Raw genomic sequence first — 22,308 nt, 5'->3', positions numbered from 1 at the left:
GAAAAAAAAAAGATTATTCTAAATAGTTTCAATCTATATACTTCAAAAACAATGCAACAGAACATGAAGATGTGTACATTTTTCTTATTTTGACTAATTATCATATTTTTTAATTTAGTACTGCCCTGCGTAAGCTACAGAAGATACTTACATGTTTCCCAAAAGACAAAATAAGTTAAATTTACCTTGATCTTCAAAAGTTTTCACCCCTGGCTCTTAATGCATTATTTTTCATCCGAGAGTGTTTGAACCTTTTGTAATATTTGTATATGAGTCCCTCAGTTGTACTCAGTGTGAAAAGATGGACCTCAAAATCATACAGTCATTGTTGGAAAAGGGTACAAATACATACATGCTGAAATGCCTATAAAACAGTGGGCAGTTAAACTGTTGAGGACAAACAAGGGACTCATGAACAGCTATCACTAAATAAAAAAAAAAAAATCCATGCTGTGGATCATTCAGGTAACAACACAGTATTAAGAATGTACACTTTTAAACTGTCATTTTTATAAATTCAACTTATATCACAATAATCCATAATCCATAATAACATTTCCTGCAGTGAAAAAGTCCATCTCCTGTTGTCCTCTCACATTAGAATTTACAGAAATATATATATATGTTTATTTTGACCGTTTACTTGTAAACTATGCTTGATGTGTGCATATTTCTCTCCAGATTCAGATGAGATTACTTTTTCATTGGAGGCAGCAACAGTTTAAACATCTTGATGAATTTGTTTATCCAAACATGCAACTTTTCATGTCACAAGATGTCAAATAAATGACTGGATTTGTTTAGATTACTTGTGGATTATTATGGTGTTTTTATCAGCTATTTGGACTCTCGTTCTGACAGCACCCATTCACTGCAGAGGATCCATAGTTGAGCAAGTGATGTAATGCTAGAATTCTCCAAATCTATTTTGATGAAGAAATAAACTGATCTATATGTTGGATTTTGGATGGCCTGAGGTCAAGAATAAAACTAATATCCATAATAAATAAACATATTGTAATACTGAGTGAGTGTCTGCTATCAACTAAAATTAGAGGAAAGTGCCTATACCAGGTTTCTAAATTATAAATTAATTGTTGGACAGCTCTAACACTGCATTAGCTGTGTCTTGTGGTCCTTCACTGGTCCTGTTCCCCTTTCTTCTTTCCTGTTGTTTCTGGTCTGTCTGTACTATCAAAATAAAAACAAAACAGCCCATAAATATAAGCCAATGCAAAGTGATATACCATTTTAAACAGGAATATTAACATTAATTGTTTCATTTGTAATCAAATTTAATAATGCACAATGCCATGTGCTGCACATTATTCACAGTTTCTTAAAGACACCCATATACCAGCTATAATGAGGTTTGATATTCAGAATATTATACAGCAGTACAACAATTTGTTTTCTTTATAGAACATTTTCCAGCATTCTAACTTTGCTGACGTGCAAAATACAGGGAAAAATATAGACAGATTTTGCCCAAATTGGGGTAAAACATATTTTATAATGAAATATTTGCAGTTTATATCTCAGCAAAGAGTTACTGTTGAACCATAAATGAAGAAAAATAGTTTTTGCCCACAAAATTATGTAGTTCTAGATCAGTAGGGCCTAGCATGGCCATGCTAAATGCTAAACAAAACACTGAGCTCCTCTGTCGAAGACTGCAAAGGCAATTATTTGAGTAACTCACGACCTCGTGTGGTATGTGGTGCATATCGTCACAATCGTTATTCGACTCCAGATCAGTGGGAGTCGCTGTGTAAAAGCTCGATATTTATGTTGATGTTCCTGAGTTCGCTTTGCACTCTGGGAGGTTTGTCCTCTTTGGATGTCATTGTAAATTCTTCTTTATTGGGGAACTAAGAGAAAATCAGTATGACTGGATACACAGCGGATGAAAAACTCCGCTTTGAGCAGTTGACAAAGCTTCGGCGGCAGTGGCTTAAAGATCAGGAGCTTAGTCCACGAGAGCCCGTCGTTGCACCTAAAAAAACTCGGGCCCATCGAGCGATTCTGGTCTGGATTTTTGCAGCCCAAGACACTCTGGAGATTATACGTGAGTTTATGCCATAACGTTATATGATCTATATATGTATATTCTGATATATCTAGAGTAAAAAAAAAAAAGTATGATTTATGTAAGTAACATGCACTTGAACGGAATCATATGGGCATTTTCAGGTCAGAATAACGTTACTAACATAATTATGCAATTTTGTCTTGTGTTCTTGTTTTGCGGATGAACCAGACATTTAAAGCCTACAATGCCGGTGTTTTTGCTGTGACACGGATTCTAATCCCAGCCTGGATCGTGCATTACTATGTGAAGTACCACGTCAGTGTAAGTTCATGCTCCTGTCATATTGTTTCATCTACAGTTAAACAGCTTTCATTGAACAGAACTGTAATTTGTGCACTGTCCTAAATTGACATGGAATTCCAAGCCACAGTAAAGGCTATAATTGTCGAGGTAATTCTAAGACCTTTTTGTTTATAAGATTATAAGAATTATAAGATTCCCGTATACAAACCAGTCAAAAGTTTTTGAACAGTAACATTTCTGCTCACCAAGCCTGCATTTATTTGATCCAAAATACAACAAATGCACAGTAATATTGTGAAATATTTTTATTATTTAAAATAACTGCTTCCTATTTAAATATATATAAAAATGTAATTTATCCCTTTGATCAAAGTTAAATTTTCAGTGTCATTACTCCAGTCTTTAGTGTCACATGATGCTTTCTAGCGTGAAATCATTCTAATATGCCGATTTGCTATTCAAGAAACATTTTTTTTTTAATTATTTATATTACAGTTGATTTATTTTTTAAAAAGTTGTTTTTTCCAAGTAATCTTTGATGAACAGAAAGATCGAAATATTATTATACATTGTACTAAAGCATTATACAATTAAATTTTTTTGTTTTGTTTGGTCATCTTTTTAGCAAGGATGCTTTAAATTGATCAAAAGTGATGATAAAGAGAACTTTCTATTTATAAAAGAAACCTGAAAATTTTCTACTTAGCTGTTAGCTTCTAAATAATAAGAATAAGAATCTATGTTTTTTGAACAGCAAATGTGAATATTAGAATGATTTCTGAAGGATTATGTGACGAGCAATGATGTCAAAATTCAGCTTTGAAATCACAGGAATAAATTACATTTTAAAATATATTCAAATAGAAATCAGTTACTTTAAATAGTAAAAGTTCAAAATTTGACTGATTTTGCTGTACTTTGGGTCAAATAAATGCAGACTTGGTGAGCAAAAGAAACTTAAAAAACATTAAAACTCATACTGTTCAAAACCTTTTGACTGGTAGTGTACATGTATATTTAAATTTATAATTTTAAATTAGATTACAAATATATATTATTGAAGTATTTTAGGGAGAATTCACATTCCAGAACAGTACAGGATGCTTGGTTTCAGTTAAGGAATTATTCATATTAATGTAGCATTTCTTTCAATTTAGTATAATGGAGAGAACAGATAAAAAGCGTATTAGTAGTAGTAGAAGTATATTTTTTGTTAACCCTAAACTATTAAAAAATTCATCTTTTTGATACATTCAATAAGTGTAATGTAAATATTTGCATAAAAAGTTGTATTATGTGTACAAAGTGTGCAGATAAAATTGTACAATCAAATATCCTTGTGCTTTGGCTGATCATTATCATGCTTAAATATAAAGCTGAAATAGATATTTTTTGTTTCCACAGAAAATGCCGTATGGAATTGTTGCTCTTAAACCCAAACTGTATCCTGTAAGTATATTTGGTCTAAACAGTGGGTCTCATTTACTAATTTATGCATATTCAAACTTATCACGAAAGCTTTCCGTGTAATTCACAACGTGTATACGCACATGAATTTGTTTTTAACCTCATATAACACTGTTTAAAGACATAGTACATAGGTTATATAGATTATTAAGACAAGCCAGAGTATGATTTTTGCATATGTGTCCTTTTTAGTTGTTGCTAAAAAAATTTTCTTAAATTTAGAATAAATTTTAGTACAGAAGTTTTAAAGAATCATGATTTGTTTGTGAAAATGTTCATACACAGGTTTCACGCACAAATTTGAATTAGACCCAGTATTTACACACTAATAATCAGAAGGTGTATGTAAATTACCTTCAAATAATCATTCGTTTTGATGTTTCTGAATGTTCTCATGCACACCTTCTTTGCTCGTGTATGTTTTTCAGGGAGACACCATTTTGGAAACAGGAGAAGTTGTCCCAGATCTTCCTGAAGCAGACGGTCATGGTCATCATTGAAGATGCCAGTTTATATTCAGTATAGACATGCCTGTCAGCGCTGGTTGTAAAAACATATTTGTGTGTATACTATGTCAATAAAATTTATTATACAGAGTCTGTATGCCTATTCTGTGCCTTTGAGTGACAATAACACACCCTCTTGGGAAGATCTTGATTAAAATTATTATCATTAAAATTAAGCTTGCTTATTTATTTATTTATTTATTTATTATTCATTTTCTTCACACATCTCACATGCAAGAAGAGTCTTGTATTATTTTAATTAAAAAATACAATGAAACGCCAAGAGACAGTTTTGACAACCCATTTGTTATTGCATCGTTTTAAGAAAAGTATCAAAATTCAATCATTAAACATCAAATTTGTCTATTTGTTTGAATATTAGAATACTAAATTAGAATATTGTCTTTAATGCTACCCAAACTTTGTCGTTGCTAATTAGTCAACAGTTTTCAGAGGTGTGAATGTTTTAGTATTTTAAAATTATTAAATGAAAAGCATAAAACACCTAGAAGGAACTATATTCTCTGATATGTCATTAACACTTCAAATTTTCATTACTTTGGACGTTTGTCTTACACAAGGTTGATGGGCTTTTATTTTGAAGTGAAAAACAGGAAGTTTTAACATTTTGACAGCATTTCACTTCCGAAATGTTCTTGTTTTGTTACGTCATGATGACCAACATTGGTTATGTAGACCGACTGAGAATTGTATCGTTTTTTGGTCGTTAAGCGCTTTTTATATTTTGCAGCTGTAAAGGTTTAGCAATAATCCGTAAGATACAATGCATTACAGACTTCTTGGATATCGCGTATTGATCTTTGAAACGGCGCTGGTTTGTTTGGCAGTAAGTTAACGTACTTAAGATCTTCAGATCAACATGTTTTTGTGTATTCTGTGAAACATAACTACAATTGTTAAACAGTACAAAACCTAATGCTCTTTCGTTTGTTTCGAATATTGAAGAGAGATGCTCCCAGCGGAATTCAGAGGATCTAAGTACTCCGAAAGTTTCAACAGATACATAAAAGAGTAAGTTGAAAACAATTTTGAAACCGACGGTTTTCATGTTTTTTCTTCCTTTCTGTTTATTATATAACTGTATTTCTTGTGCTTAAATACACACAAAAGCCGATACGACAACTTATGGGTTTGTTTATATTCTGTAAACATGTTAAAATACCAATATTATGAAATTTCTGTCAGAAATTAGTTTACTACTAGTAAGGCAAAGTAATTATATGTGACCCTGGACCACCAGTTATAAGTAGCACCGGTATATTTGTAGCAATACATTGTGTGGGTCAAATTATTAATTTTTCTTTTAGGCCAAAATTCATCAAGATATTAAGTAAATATTGTTCCATTAAGATATTTTGTAAACTTACTACCGTAAATATATTATTAACTTAAATTTAGAATTAGCTGTGTTGCTAATAACTTAATAACTTAATTTGGACAACTTTAAAGGCGATTTTCTCAATATTTCGAATTTCTGCACTTTTGTACTAGTAATGATCCTTATAATCCTTATTTATTACATTTTTGGATGATGTATAAATCTCAGTTTCAAAAAATTTGACCCTTATGACTGGTTTTGTGGTCCAGAATCACATACGAGTAAACACGATCACAAAAATGCTATTTATGTGGCCACATATTACTAAACAGTGGAGCTGTTTTGTTCAAATAATACTTTATTTAAGAAGTACTATGCTGCTGAATATGGTTTTCCTTTCTAGAATTTTACTTTTCTAACAAAACCCTTTTCTTCATTATCATATCAGGACTTTGACTTGATCCTTCTTAAAAATCAAAATCAGTTGTAATTCATTCTTAATTTATTATTAATATCTTTTCGTTTATAATGTTATTTAAATATTTTATCACTAAAATGTAAATGCAAGTAGCCTAATAATAATTCAAATTTTTCTTCCAGCAGATTATGGCATCACCACAGATGAAGGAGCGCCTATCAGGTGTTGTGTTAAACACTGTATCAAAAGGAGCATCTCCAGAATCAAAATGCCCAATATGTCTGGATCATTTCAAAAACATATCATATCTTGATGTGTGCTTGCATAAGTTTTGCTTCTGCTGCATCCATGAGTGGTCAAAGAACAAAGCAGAATGCCCTTTATGCAAACAGCCATTTAATTCAATTTATCACACCATTAAGTCCGAAGATAACTACAAAAGGTTTGACCTGCGACCAACTGAAAATGGCTCATTTGGCAACATGGCAGGGCAAAGATTCAGGTATCGCACCACGCTTACAGGCGACCGCAGACCAGCACCGAGGAGAACGTCTCCTCCTCCTGACCATGGGGTCCTGTTTGAGGGCCTGAGAGGATCTCTACCACAGCGGCACAACAGAGATCTCCATAGCATGTTAAGGAGGTTGGCAGTGAGACAAAGAAGAGAGAGAGAAGGAAGGTCTGTGGGAAGTCTTCAGGATCAAGAAGTGGTTAAATTCAGACGGGCCTTGTACAGAAGAGGTGTGCGAGTCCAGAGAGTGCAGGATGGTGGCCGCACCAGGGAAACTTCTGCAGAGTTTTTCAGAAGAAATCCTGCTTGTCTTCACAGGCTTGTGCCTTGGTTGAGACGAGAGTTGACTGTTCTGTATGGTACTCACGGTTCCCTTGTCAACATAGTGCAGCACATCATCATGACTCTGATCACTCGAAGTAACTTGGACGACCAGGCTGTTGCACATGAGCTTCGGCCCTTCTTGCTATCCCATACAGAGCACTTCCTACATGAGTTTCTAAGTTTTGCTCAATCCCCGTTCAACATGGAGGCATATGATCAGCGTGCCGTTTATGACTTGCCACGGCCCTCCGGAGAGAGTAGCAGTTCAGAAACCTCTGTGATCGCCATCTCTGAGGATGAAGGTGATTCTTTAGTGTCAGGATCCCAGGACTATGCCACTCCTAGTGTGACCTTAAGCCAAACAGCATGGGATGATGAGACCCCAGGGCCATCCTACTCCTCAGAGCCATCTCAGGTATTACCTTTCCATGTGAGGGACTCGGATTCTGATAGTAGCGTAGGGGAAGCAGTAGGGTCTGTTGCTGCTGTGCCACATCAAGACTGTCCAGCAAATACTGCCACTGTTGCAGTGGAGGAGGAGCGTTCCTCCGGCAGTGATGAAGATTGTGTTATTGTCGGCTATGTTAAGCCAGTGTCAGAAAGGACACCAGAACTGGTCCTGCTTTCTTCTGATTCGGAACAATCTGAGCAGAACGCAGAGCTCCGGAGCCCACGGGCACCCCAACACATTCGTTTCTCTTCAGAGTCTGATTTGTCTCCCAATAACACTCAGAGACCCTTGAGGAGGCCAAGTAGATGCTCTCGCTCATCTGAGAACACCTCTAAAGATAAATATGGCTCAAGGCATCATGAAAGGGAGTTGTCTGGATCTAGAGACCGATCCTCACGTAGCAGCAGGACACACTCCTCCTCTCGTAGCAGGAACCACCCATCGTCTAAAGAGGGGAAGCATAAACGGAGACGAGAAAAAGAGACAAGTCACCACACCTCATCTTATTGGCATTCATACAGCCATTACAGCCAAAGAGACAACAGCAGAAGATGCTATACAGAGACACGCTCATCCTACACCAGCTATTACAGAAGTGTTCACGATCACTCTCGTTCTCGTTCGCATAGTAGAAGGCGAAGCAGGGACCGTCAGGACAGAAGTCGTTCAAGGAGCAGGTCTAGAATCAACTCTTCCAATCGTCAGGACAGAAGTCGCTCAAAGAGCAATTCTAGAGTCGACTCTTCCAACCGTCAGAACAGAAGTCGCTCAAGAAGCAATTCTAGAATCAACTCTAGCTCCTCACGTCAGACATCACGGCATGATGAACATGGCAGGAAAAAGAAATACAAAACAAAGCATCATGAGGAACGCTCAAGGAAAAGTTCTAGCAAACTCTTCACCGAATCGGATGATGCAAAAAAGAAAAAAAAGAAGCATCACAAAAAGTTAAAGAGGAAAAGCAGGAGTCCCAGCAGAGAGGATAAATCTGAGGGTCACAGTCGGAAACATCACAAGAAGAAGAAAAAACACAAGAGGAAGAGCAGGAGACATAATAGTGATGAGAGGGTGGAAAAAAGCAGCCCTGTTCTCATTACAATTACTAGTGACTGTGACAGTGACAGTGCTGACCCCAGTGAACCCTCAACTAGTAATATCTGTGCATCTGGCTCCATTGTCACAATAGCAAATAATGCTACAGAAACTCAGCCGCTAATTTCTGGATTCGTAGACATGAAGCAAGAGTCCACTACTGAAACTGAATGTAGTTCTGCGGGTGATGCAGGAAATCAACCCAGACAGACAGATTAATGCCAATGCCTTTGTGAGTTTGTATGTTTGGTTTAACTCAACTCCTCAATTTGTGGTAAATAATAATTGACAAAGGACTATTGTTGCAATGCCCACATGTATTTTTAGTATTTTATAAATAGAGAAGGGATGAGTTTTAAATGTGATTTTGATTTGGTGGGGGGTTTCCTTTTTTTTCTTTAAAACACTTGTAAAGATATATGTACAGTACATGTACATTTGCATTTGTGACTTTGAAAATGTGATTTTGAAAATTTAAAACTCCCCTATGCAAGCGAGTTAACGGTCACCATTTTTCAAAGTTCAGTGTTTCTTTTGTATTTGGCTGTCTCAAATAAACCGAAAAGTGTGTTTATTTACTGAATGCATAATGTGTTTTTTTCGTGTGCACAGGTTTGCTTAAAATAGTCTGTGGAAGCAGTTCCATGCACAGGCATTCATTATTCCTATTCTTTCCAATGAAAGCCCATTTCTGACAGTGAATAGAAAATAAAAAAAGGTTATTGTGACTTAATTTCAAAAAGACATTTTTCCTCGGGATTGCGTGATACAAACTCTCAATTCTGACTTTTTTTCACAGAATTGTGAGATATAAACTCGGAATTGTGAGTCATAAAGTTACAATTCAGACTTTTTTCTCAGAATTGCGTGATAAACTCACAATTGCGAGAAATAAAGTCAGAAATTCAACAATTCTGACTTTTCATCTACATTTGCATCTAACAATTCTGTGGAAAAGTTTTTTTCTTCTCAGAATTGAGTATGTTTCTCAGAGTTGGGAGTTTGTCTTGCAATTCTGACTTTATAACTCGGAATTGCAAGTTTATATCTAACAATTCTAAGAAAAAAAAAGTCAGAATTGCAAGATGTAAACTGGCAATTGCCAGAAAAAAGGCAGAATTGTGAGATAAAAAGTCTGAACTCTGTCGGCGCCAATAGCCTTGTGGACGGTGCACCAACATATGGTCGAAAAACTCCTATCTCATTTTCTTTTCCAACTTTAAAATCTTCCTACATCGATTTTTCGAACTACCCAAACTGTATTTGAACTGGAACGCACAGAGTACATGCAGAGCTAGACAAGACAAGCATTTGAGGTTAAAAAGTATATAAATTGTCATTTTTCATTCCACTAGATAAGACCCTTCTGCCGTTTAGAGCCCTTTGAAGCTGCATTTAAACTGCATTTTGGAAGTTCAAACTCACGGGCACCATAGAAGTCCACTATATGCAGAGAATTCCTAAAATGTTTTCCTCAAAAAACATAATTTCTTTACGAATGAAGAAAGAAAGACATGAACATGTTGGATGGCAAGGGGGTGAGTAAATTATCTGTAAATTTTTGTTCTGGAAGTGAACTTGGATCCACTCTTGTGGGGAGATTGTTTCATTACTGTGATTTAGTTTATGTTGGGTGGGGACACATTCTCTTGGTTACACCACAGATAGGAGGCGCTAATGCACTTCTTCCTTTGCGCAGCGCCGTAAAACAGGAAAAAGAAAGGAAGCTGGTGTTTTTCTAACACGTGAAAGAAAATGGCATCGAACAGTCATGTAAAGGTAAATTTATATTATTATCATGAAATATATGGGTACACACATGGAGAAGATGTATGAAAGAAAATTGTTTAGGAGCTGGAACACTGCAGTGTTTTTACATCAACACGCCACTAACCAAATGCATTATTAGGGACCTGAAATGAAAATTACATGTTAAATTTATAATAATATCGTTGTGTTGAATGTGGCAGGATATAGCACTTCTCTTTACTTCCAACATCGGCAACCTGTTCGCACTTTATAGAGCATGATAATCATGTACCACTACATCCTTCTAACCGCTAAGCAGTTCTTCGTAGTTCTGTAGAGTCAAGACCAATGCCACTAGGTAATAACGCGAAGTTTCCTCAAGGGGCGCACTGGGGCTCAGAAAACCTGGGAGTGTACATGTGCTCTATATGTTAATATTTCTGAGGACGTGAAATACTTCTAACGCAATTATAATTGTAACGTTGTTTGGTCAGTAGATATCATTAGACTGCAGACTGTTTTGTATACACGATAATCTTTTCCCTTTATTCATTTGTAGCTGGCAGGAAAGGAGTTTCGGTTGTGACCGTTTTAATGTAAAAAAAAAAATCATATGTAACGTACGAAATATATGACCGCTATTATCCTACATTTGGATTTACATCGTTTGGTTAATCGTATGACACGTTGAAATCATTAAATTATTATGAAGTGACTCTCTTAACAGCCCCCTGATAAAAACTTAGCCCAATACTTTAGGAATAGTTCACCCCAAAATGAAAATTCTGCCATTATTTACTCACTTTCTGCTTGTTGCAAGTGAGTTTTGTTGAAAACAATAGAGGATGTTTTTAAGAATGTTGGTAACCAGACAGTTAATGGAAACCATTGTATTTTTTCCCATACTTTGGAAGTCAGTGGCTACCATGTGGTTTCCAACATTCTTAAAACAATTTTCTTTCGTGCACAAAAAAGAAACTACTTAAGGGTGACAGAATCTAACCCTTACATTTAAGCACTGTACAGTAACTTAATGTATAGTTATATGTAGAGGTTTAATAGGCTATTCTTGGCCCAGTAAAACTGTTTAATTACCAGACGAAGCACTACTTTAGATTAACTTTAGATTTAGCATGGATTTGAAAAGTAAAGTTTTAGAAAAGCCAATGTTTACTTCTTAATTTTCATATTCAATATATAACACTAGTCAGTAATATTAATAATTTATCCTAACAGACACTTTTTTTCTAGTTTTTATTGTTTGGGGCCTATTTAGTATAACTGCAATGTTCACAAACATTTTTACGTATTAAATGAATTAAAATGGGATAGTTTAGTCAAATAAAAAACTCCATCATTCTCATGTCAGTTGATATGCTTGGATTGACCTGGCTGCAGTAGCTTGTAACCCGTCAATGGTATGCTATTATAATGCTAAAACTTGAACTACAAAACTGAATGAACAGCTGAAAACAAAAACAAGCGTTGTTGAATGAATAAATTCTAAAAAAAAAAAAAAAAGATTGAGAAACAGATCAAAATAAAAATAATTTTCAGTGACGTTCTTCTATTCTGATGGTGTTTAGCAAACTATCTAGGTCTAGGAAATCATCCAGGTTCGGTGGCTTGGCTGTCCTCAACCTCAGTGCTTAAGGCTCTATTGCTTCTGGAATACTAGATTCTGATTTTTCAATTGTGGCCTTTAGCGGTCAGATATTTCCTAATGTTCATCATGATCTATGTCAGCACTGTTCATCTGAGTATCTGAAACTGGCACTGCATGACTCATGTATCATGCAGTACAGTAAATACACTATCACAGACTTGGTCTCTCTTGTTGCATGCAAATGCAAATAGCACTGTTTTGCATCTATATATTGTGAAAATTGGCTGAATGTAATGTAAATGTGTGTGTATATATATTTTTAATGAACTACATCTTATGTGTTTTGTCATTGTAAAGTATTTGTGAGTGTTTGAAATGTTTTAAATAAATCAACCAACTGCAGACATCACAAATTCAGATATGTCTATAAAATATGTTCTCACAGATAGGAATAATTGGTGGATCTGGTCTTGATGATCCAGATATCCTGGAGGGAAGGACAGAGCGGTATGTTGTCACACCATTTGGAAAGGTGAGTGTCTCTGCAATTTTTGTCTGCTGTACTTTCTAGCATGCATGATTATGGTAGAGTACATTTGAAAATGAGTATATGCATTTGCTTTAAACTCAGAAGTTGAAATAATTGCAAATCATGGTTTGCTTTTAAAACATGTGTTCACAATGTTCTGATATCTGGTATACTTATTTCTTCCTCTCTTTTAACAGCCATCTGATGCTCTAATTTTGGGCAAAATAAAGAATGTCGATTGTGTACTTCTTGCAAGGTAATTACACTGGCTGGTATATACAATACAGTATACAATGCTTTGAATTATATTTGAAATATCTGCTGCTTTTGTATTTATCAAGAACAGAAGTCTAATCTAGAACTTTTTTTACAAGGCATGGGAGACAACACACCATAATGCCCACCAATGTCAATTACCAGGCCAATATTTGGGCCTTGAAGGAAGAGGGCTGCACTCATCTGTTAGTCACCACAGCATGTGGCTCCCTCAGAGATGACATCCAGCCTGGCGACATTGTTTTGATTGACCAGTTTATTGATAGGTTAGTGGTAATTTCTCTATAATCATTCATCATCACAATTTAAATTTTACACTCACTTGAAAAGGAACTTTTAAAAAACTTTTAAAAACCAACAATTGGAGAAAACAAACAACCCTGTAAACTATAGGGACCTGGAAACTTAAAGGGATAGTTAAAAGGAATGGTTCATTCTGTCATTAATTACCCTGCACTCTTAAAAATAAAGGCTCCAAAGGGGTGTTTTTACTGTGATGCCATAGAAGAACCATTTTCATTTCCCCAAAGAACCTTTCAATGAACAGTAAAAGATCCATTTAAAAATATAAGAACCCTTTTCCACTATAAAGAACCTTTTCTGCATTTGAAACGTTCTGTGGATGTAGGTTCTTCATGCACCCACTGATGCCAATAAATTATGTAAGTAAAACCTTCATTGCTTTCGATAATCGTGGAAGATGTGATTCAGAGGAGAAGAATTGTTGAATAAAGTTATTATTTTTGCTTTCTTTGCACACAAAAAGTATTCTTGTGGCTTCGTAAATTACGGTTGAACCACTGATGTCACACAGACTATTTTAACAATGTCCTTACTACGTTTGTGGGCCTGTGAACATTTCAGTTGCATTGCTGTCTATGCAGTGTCAGAAAGCTCTCGGGTTTCATCAGAAATATCTTAATTTGTGTTCCGAAGGTTTGGAACGACTTGAGGGTGGGTAATTAATGACATAATTTCCATTTTTGGGTGAATTATCTCTTTAAAACTCGTTGAACACAAAACCCTGGGAATATAAGAATGACCTTCCCAAAGCTTTATTTTACCATCAGTTCCTCAATTTATTTTGTTCACCCCTTAATTAAGTGCATTCAACTAACATGCATTATGTAAGGATGAATGTATGCGTGAGCCATAACAAACACAACAGTGCATCCAGGCATTATATCAAAAATAATATCACTATGACTAAATAAATGAGAAATGTTAGATTTCAGATCTTTCTGTTTGTTTGGGTTTTTTTATTGTTCTTGTTTTCCAAATAGTAAGCAACATTAATATTCAGGGAAGACAATTAGCTTACACTTTATTTGACTTTGAGCAATTTGGCCTAAAGACATGTACTTCTGTCTGTAGAACACCATTAGATTCATTGAGCCATTATAAATATCAGCAGTAACCAAACTCCTGCTCTTCTATTTTTTGTATTTTAAATGTTGTGTCTTATTGGTCTGTTGCCCAAAACCTGATCATTAAACAAAAAGCATCTCCTATCTCCATTTAATATTATGCTAAAGAGAAATGTTTCTTAAGGTACTTACAGTTTAGCTTAATGTAACAAACCTTTGAGAGAAAACAAACAGTACATCAAATACATCAAATTTCAAACTCTTTGGTGGTGTTAGACTGTTTGTTTGTTTGTTTTTTCATACATCAAATTTCAAACTCATTGACGACACCTTGTTTATTGTTGACGTGAACATTGGCCTGTATGATGGTTAGAATCATACTTGAGGATGTGAGTACAGAACTTGAGGATGTGAGTACAGAATGATATGTCCAGTGTTAGATATTTGTGATACTTACTTCTCATCTGGTGTGCATCTTATCAGTTTGGTTCATATTTAATTTTCATCTTAATTTCCACGCCAAAATGTCACACACCCCCTGAATTCAAGGACCACAAAACGTGTCCAGACATTCCATGATGGGCAGTCCTCCAGCCCCCCAGGTGTGTGCCACATCCCTATGGCTGAACCTTTCTGCAGCAAGACTAGAGAGGTCAGTGACATTTCCCAGTTCTCTGTCTGTCTTTCGTTCTCTGTCCGTTTTACTGTTCGTCTTACCATACTCTCATTCTTATTCTGTTTCTTATTCTTATTCCTTTATCTTACTTCCTCTTGTAGGTGCTCATGGAGGTTGCCCAAGGACTCGGTGTAAAGTGTCACACCAGAGGGACAATGGTGACCATAGAGGGACCTCGTTTCTCCTCTCGGGCAGAGAGCCTCATGTTCAGACAGTGGGGGGCTGATGTCATCAACATGACCACAGTACCGGAGGTGGTTCTTGCCAAGGAGGCTGGGCTGTGTTATGCTAGTATTGCAATGGCAACTGATTATGACTGCTGGAAAGAGCACGAAGAGGCGGTGAGCAGATAGAAACTTCTGTCTGTGTGTTTGTACAGTATGTGTGTGTATCTACTTATCCATATTTATGAACTGTTTTGTTTTGGCAGAAGTGAAAAAACAATATACAAGGGTTGGACAAAATAATGTGAACACCTGGGAAATAAGGAATATTTCTTTATAAAGGTGTTTTACCACCATTTGGCTTTAATACAGCTTCTAACCTTCTTAGAATAGATTCATACAACTTTTGAATAGTCTCCAGTAGAATTCCATCTATGTCTCCAAAACTGCCCAAAGGGCAGATTTTGAAGTTCATCCTGGTGCTCCAGCTGTCTAGGTTTTGTGGTCTTGACATCTATATATTTTTGCATTTTAGCATTGGTGTCTGTTATTACATTTTTAGCAGTTGTAGCTCTTTAATGGTTGCTGATTTTGTTAAAGGAGAAGTCCACTTCCAAAACAAAGATTCACATATAATGTACTCGCCCCTTCGTCATCCAAGATGTTCATGTCTTTCTTTCTTCAGTTGTAAAGAAATTATGTTTTCTGACGAAAACTTTTCAGCATTTTTCTCCATACAATGGAGTGGTATGGTGAATGTGTTTGAATGTTTGAATGTGGCTTCAAACGATCCCAAATGCAGTTGTAAACGATCCCAGCTGAGAAAGAAGGGTCTTATCTAGCGAAACGATTGGTTATTTTCATAAAAATAATACAATTTGCACTACCGTTCAAAAGTTTGGGTTCAGTACATTTTTATTGTTTCTTTTTTTTTGTAAGAAATTAATACTTTTATTCACCAAGGATGTATTAAGTTAATAATTAAAAGTTTATTAAAAGTTAATAATAAATAATTTACATTGTTATAAAATAGTTATATTTTGAATAAACACTGTACTTTTTAAACTTGTTATTCATGAAAGAATCCTGGAAAAAAAAAAAATCACAGGTTCCAAAAAATATTTGGCAGCACAACTGTTGATATTATCCAACACTGATCATTGTAATAACAAATCTGCATATTAGAATAATTTCTGAAGGATCATGTGACACTTAAGACTGGAGTAACAGCTGATAAAAATTCAGCTTTTCATCACAGGAATAAATTCTATTTTAAAGTATGTTAAAATAAAAAACATTATTTTATATTGTAAAAACATTTTGCAATATTACGTTTTTTTTCTATATTTTTAATCAAATAAATGCAGCCTTGATGAGCATAAGAGACTTCTTTAAAGACTATTACAAGTCTTACTGACCCCAAACTTTTGAACGGTACTGTATATACTATTTAATGTCAAATGCTCGTCTTGTCTTACACTGCCTGGACTATTTTTTTCTGGTTCATGACAGTTAGGGTATGTCGAAATATCACTGTTTTACCTTTTTTGTTTTGTTTGATCATCTTTGGATGTTCATATTGCAAAGACTGTGTTGGTGGTACTTGAAGCGATGTAGGATGATTTTGAAATGATTTTTGAAGTTGATTGGAGTTTTTCAACATTCCCTAACTGTCTTGAGCCAGAATACACAGAGTTCAGGGACAGTGAGACAAGACGAGCATTTGAGATTAAAAAGTATTTCAGTTGTTTTTTTTTTAATGAAAATAACCAGTCGTTTCGCTAGACAACACCCTTCTTCCTTGGCTGGACTCGTTTACAACTGCATTTGGGATCATTTGAAGCTGCATTTAAACTGCATTTTGGAAATTCAAAATCAGGGCACCATACCAGTCCATTATATTGAGAAACTGAAATGTTTTCCTCAAAAAACACAATTTCTTTACGACTGAAGAAAGAAAGACATGAACATCTTGGATGGCAAGGGGTGAGTACATTATATGTGAATCTTTGTTTTGGAAGTGGACTTCTCTTTTACAGTCACATCATTCTTCTTAGTGTTTGACAGTCTCTATCATTCTCTATCATTCATTTTGCTCACTTTTCTTATTTGCTGATGAGTTCTTGTCATGCTTTGTGTATGCATTCATAACCATAAAGACAAAACAAAACCTTAACACCAAAAAACTGGGCTGTTAAGGTTACAGATGCTCCTGCTGAACAGACTTCCATGATTTTTGTAATAGTTTGAATGGTCACGGATAAGTGATCTCGATGTAAAACTGATCGTGCAGTCCAAATCGTAAGTTGTAGAGACTTGAAACTTGGAGGGAAGGCTCACCCCAATCGGCCTGACAGGGGCGCTCCAGTGAACAAAAGTACAAAATAACTCATAACTCCGAAACCGTCAGTTGCAGGCTCAAGTGTCTCATGACGTTGAAATCCTTGGTTCATGGCGGACAAAACACATGTCTCAAATTTGGTGATTTCACATTTTTTTTAAAAAGTGCTTTTGCGAACTAGTCCTAAGTTTTTCGCCCAATCAGAACCAAGCCAGTGCAGAAATATTCTATCATTTTCCAAAAAAAGAACTTTCGACTCACCGTTGCAAAGGGATGCTGGCAACGAAGTTTGAGCACCTGTTAGACAAGCATAACAGAAGCCGGTCGGAATATCGCATTTTTCAAGGGTGTAAATGATTGTACGTTGTTTTGTTTTTTTTTCTTGTTTTTTTTTCTCACATATACGTACGATATTCGTATCTTACGATAGAACTTTTCATTCCAGACAACTTTGCCTCTAAGAACCACTGATGTCAATCAAATTGTTTGCTCAGTCTGGAAAAAAACACTGCAGTACAATTCTCTGGACTCTCTAGGTCAATAATTGTCAAAAAATTTTGAAATTTGCCCTTTGGGAGGCTATAATTGAGTTGTTTAGAAAAGGAGACTATCCAAATTTACCTAAAATCCTATAAAGCCTAAAGAAAAACTCAAAACTTCACAAAACCTGGTGAGCACATGCGACAGGTTATTCTAAACGAGCGTGCAGCGTTTTAAGGAGAAAAAAAACATAATATTTCTGTGGTAAATTACCTGTATTTGCCAAAAGTGCTTTTATAAACAATTGATTTAGGTGGTTACAGGCTTGCTAATTTTTTTTTTTTTTTATATATATACACTACCGTTCAAAAGTTTGGGGTCAGTACATTTTTATTGTTTCTTTTTTTTTTTTTTTTTTTTTTTTAAGAAATTAATACTTTTATTCACCAAGGATGTATTAAGTTAATAATTAAAAGTTTATTAAAAGTTAATAATAAATAATTTACATTGTTATAAAATATTTATATTTTGAATAAACATTGTACTTTTTAAACTTGTTATTCATGAAAGAATCCTGAAAAAAAAAAAAAATCACAGGTTCCAAAAAATATTTAGCAGCACAACTGTTGATATTATCCAACATTGATCATTCTAATAATAAACCTGCATATTAGAATGATTTCTGAAGGATCATGTGACACTTAAGACTGGAGTAACAGCTGATAAAAATTCAGCTTTTCATCACAGGAATAAATTCTATTTTAAAGTATGTTAAAATAAAAAACATTATTTTATATTGTAAAAACATTTTGCAATATTACTGTTTTTTTTTTTCAATATTTTTAATCAAATAAATGCAGCCTTGATGAGCATAAGAGACTTCTTTAAAGACTATTACAAGTCTTACTGACCCCAACCTTTTGAACAGTAGTGTATATGTGCTTAAATGCCTTAAAGCGCTTGAACCCCGGTAATCGCTGCTTGCAGTTATACTTTCTTTTTTGGAAGTCTGACAGGTTGCCCATTTCAAACATGGCTTGTACTAAACACTGTTGAATACAACCAGTGTTGGGATAGTTACTTTTAAAAGTAATGCATTACAATATTGAGTTACCCCCTTAAAAATGTAACTAATTGCATTCGTAAGTTACTTTTTATGGAAAGTAATGCATTGTATTACTTTTGCGTTACTTTTTATAATCTGGGCTGAGCTTACTTGTATGTTTTTAGTATAAAAAGTGGCACTTCTTGGCATATGTAAAAGCTCATTCACATCAAAAGTGAAATGAATAAGCCTCAGGCTAAAGGAAATGCAAATTCAGTTATTAACATATTTAATTATTGCATATCTGTACACACGTGACTGATGAAAATTGATTGGGATGATTGAATTTTTTTTGAATATCAAATCATTAGCAATTGTGACAAAAAGTAACTAGTAACTAGCTGCTTGTTGAATTGTATCTGTAATATTACTACTTAAATTATGTTAGTAATTATTTACACGACTAGTTACCAGTGACCGTAATATTATTACTGTAATGCACTACTAGTAACAAGTTACTGCCCAGCACTGAATACTACACTGATATACAATCTAGAGAATATAGACAATTAACAGATAAAAGAGAATTGTAATCTTTGTTTTTTCACTGTAGCATACATACAGTAAATGATATTAACCCCTACAATAATTTTGTGCAACCTCTGTATACAAAATAAAGTTGTTGTTTTTTTTTGTTTGTTTTTTTTATAATGTATAAAGTTTTCTGTCGGGGTGTTGGTTTGGGTTAGGTCCTAGTATTTATAATTAGCTATATATAAAAGCACTAAAAGCCCATTAGAGACACATGACACATTAGATAATTCTGTGTGTGTGTCTGTCTGTCTGTTTTAAAGTCAGTTGAGTTCAAGCCAGTAGTCTTTCTAAGCTGCGCGCATGCACAGCTGCACACTTCTGATGTTACTCCCACACAGACCAAAAAAATGTCTGAGCAGGAGACTAGTAAATGCGTGCGGTAAAAAAGCATAAGATTTCCTCAATCAGAGCTAAGTGAATGCACAGTGATTCAACTGAATTTTGTTTCCAACATAGGACGGTGCCAAAATACACACAAGGATTGCATGCTGGAACAGAATTGAGATTTCAGGTGCATTCCCAGGTCAAATGTTACCAAGCCCACAGAGACCATGCATGAATTTTTTTTTTTTCCAACTTGTTTCATCTTGAAATCATGATTCAATTTTTTTGTCAATGGAAAATTTGTATTTTAGGAAAGTCTCAAAAAAGAGAGAAAAGTAACGGTAATTAATATCTAATATTGAATTGTGTAATATTAAATGTATATAAAAATATATATTCTTGCCACATTGACCCTAATTGGTTTATTTTTACTATTTAAAATAGAACTATAAAAATAAATGACCTGATTAATAACTAAACTGAGTTATTTTGAAAGCTACTCTGTAAGTAACTTGGCCCTCTAACAGTTAAAAAAATAATACTTTATGCATCTTGCGAAATGCCATTGTTTTGGTTGTATGTTTGTTCTGCTTTTCTGCACTAATGAATGTGGTTTGAGTCACAAGTGTACACAGGAATAGAGGACATTTTAACTTTTTTTAACTTTAATTTTTTTTGTTTTTACCGGTGATTCTCTGAATTTGCACTTTTAAATTATGCATGGTCAATTTTCCTGGTTCGTTGTGGCAACAAATTTTCAGCTTCTCGCTACCCACAGCTGAAGCTTTTTTTTTTCTCTCTATTTACTGTTACCATTGCCTTAGGCTTACCTGACTAATGCCTATTCAAGGACATTTTTTTTTTTCATTTTGCCGGTAGAATTAATAAATAACTACAACCTTGGGCCCATATAAGCCCAGCTATTTCATTGGTCCTTATGTTTGTGACAAATCCTCACTTGAAAAAAAAATTATATTGAGATTTTTCCTTTTTTCCAGCACTGCTGTTTGAATATAGTGCCATAGATGAAAGCATTTGTCGCTTGGTTACACATGCCACATAAAAGCCCTTTGTTATTAGAAAAGTGTTTTTTTCATTCATTCATTCATTCATTTTGACAGTGAAACTGTATATAATCATTTGATGCCTTTTTAGAGAAACAACATAAAGGGCAAATGTGTTCAAAGTTGTTTATATCGTCTTACTTAAGAAAGATTTTTATAGGATATTCCTTTTTCAGTCAATAAACTCTCTGCAGATTATTGTTTCCGATAGCCGGACGACCGGTTAGGCTGGTAGTTTGCTGCAGTGTTTACTTCCCCTCGCAGTTCTGAGTCCTCCTTCCGAGTTCCTGCTGCTGACCTCTAGTTTTCACTCCCCACTTCACCACATCCTTCCGTCCCTGTCCTGTATTCTCATTCTCTCTCTGACTCATGCACAGACAATCACATATATTTTGCTGCCAACTAATTAGTCAGTTCCTCTAAAGGAAAACATCGGTGATAAAAAAAAAAAATTGTCTGTAGTTCAGTTTTCTTTTTTGATCACAAATTTTTCTTGTTGCTGTCTTAATACAGTAGGTTCACTGTAGATCCTGACATTGTGCATTCAAATTCTACAGAGGACAATGTAACTGTAGACAGCTAAACAGCTGACAAATTCTGGCATTAATTACAGACAATAGTCCATCTGTTGCTTGAGCATAAAATGTCTTCCAGTTTCAGTTTTTACTTGTGACAGGTTATTCATGACTCATGGCAACCTTATCTGAGTGGCTACAGGCAAATTTGAGAGTCATAGAGACTTAACAGTCTGATATCTGTTTTGAGGATGTTATCTGTTTCTAGAGGTAAAGTTTAATTTTAAGATGTGAATGTTTTTAGATCAAATTGCATTGCTCCTTTTACTGCCCACACAGTCAAACCTGCATATACCAAACGTTTTTATTTATTTTCTAGGTGTGTGTGGACAATGTTCTGAAAACCATGAAAGAGAATGCAAATAAAGCTAGCAGCATCCTGCTCACTGCAATCCCACAGATCTGTCAGATGGACTGGGAGAGCACAATAATTGCACAAAAAGTGAGTTTAAAGCTCTTTAAATTACATAAATGACTGACTTCTTTCAATATGTGTATTTATGTAATACATTTTTTTATATTATACTATATCTATGCTGAGTATGACATCTGTGCTTTCTGTTGTTGTCCAGATGATGTCACAGTCGTCAGTAATGTTGCCCAAACATTAAAGTATCCGGCCATCAAGATGTGGTGTCCACAACTGCAAACATGTATCTGTAAACAAGTGTGATGTTCCTACCACTGTTAACCTAAATAAAAAAGGGGGGTTGTTTGTCATCCACTCTGACACGGCTGATATTTTTCTCTTCAAAATAGTGTTTGTTTAAAAGTGTTATTAGAAATATGCATGGATGCATTGCCAGAGGACAGGATCTATTGATTATCACACTGTTTTTCAGTGCCTTTTAATAGTAGCAGTAGTGTTGTTACACCATGATGTACCTTGGATATAAATGAAAATACAAGTATATAAGTATTTTGGTTGGATATATAAAACTAAATACATGTCTCTCATAACCACAAATAAATATATACCGTTTTTCCCTATGAAACTTGTGTGGGATGTTATTTTCATTTCGTTGCTGCAAACCCTCTTCCATTTTGAGTCGACAGCTCTTTTGCTTTTCCAGAG

General features: G+C 34.9%; 3 protein-coding genes across 4 annotated transcripts; all 3 read left to right on the top strand.

Annotated features, from left to right (window-relative positions):
- Positions 1-1,783: 1,783 nt before the first annotated feature.
- Positions 1,784-4,399, top strand: ndufb6 (NADH:ubiquinone oxidoreductase subunit B). The gene is given in 5 exon segments (XM_051108251.1): positions 1,784-1,998; positions 2,000-2,068; positions 2,261-2,353; positions 3,740-3,784; positions 4,231-4,399. Coding segments are annotated over 5 exon segments (390 nt in total). The 5' UTR covers positions 1,784-1,887; the 3' UTR covers positions 4,303-4,399.
- Positions 4,400-4,959: 560 nt separating this feature from the next.
- Positions 4,960-9,026, top strand: toporsa (topoisomerase I binding, arginine/serine-rich a). Of its 2 annotated transcripts, none has more exons than XM_051120901.1 (3): positions 4,960-5,155; positions 5,275-5,340; positions 6,251-9,026. In XM_051120901.1, exon 3 carries the CDS (start codon positions 6,254-6,256, stop codon positions 8,660-8,662), a length of 2,409 nt encoding a protein of 802 aa, XP_050976858.1. In that variant the 5' UTR covers positions 4,960-5,155; positions 5,275-5,340; positions 6,251-6,253; the 3' UTR covers positions 8,663-9,026. The 2 variants fall into 2 exon arrangements, with proteins under 2 accessions (XP_050976858.1, XP_050976850.1); XM_051120893.1 differs by having other exon boundaries at positions 6,248-9,026.
- A 1,058-nt stretch (positions 9,027-10,084) lies between these two features.
- On the top strand, positions 10,085-22,228 carry mtap (methylthioadenosine phosphorylase). The gene is made up of 8 exons (XM_051117375.1): positions 10,085-10,222; positions 12,244-12,330; positions 12,525-12,583; positions 12,702-12,869; positions 14,520-14,622; positions 14,748-14,987; positions 21,553-21,675; positions 21,806-22,228. The coding sequence occupies exons 1-8, from the start codon at positions 10,199-10,201 to the stop codon at positions 21,842-21,844; spliced, it is 843 nt and encodes a 280-aa protein (XP_050973332.1). The 5' UTR covers positions 10,085-10,198; the 3' UTR covers positions 21,845-22,228.
- The last annotated feature ends 80 nt before the right edge of the window (positions 22,229-22,308 follow it).

This window comes from Labeo rohita, chromosome 1 (genome assembly GCF_022985175.1).
Source record: "Labeo rohita strain BAU-BD-2019 chromosome 1, IGBB_LRoh.1.0, whole genome shotgun sequence".
In the NCBI taxonomy this organism is placed as follows: Eukaryota; Metazoa; Chordata; class Actinopteri; order Cypriniformes; family Cyprinidae; genus Labeo; species Labeo rohita.
This window is presented reverse-complemented; position numbering and strand designations above follow the sequence as displayed.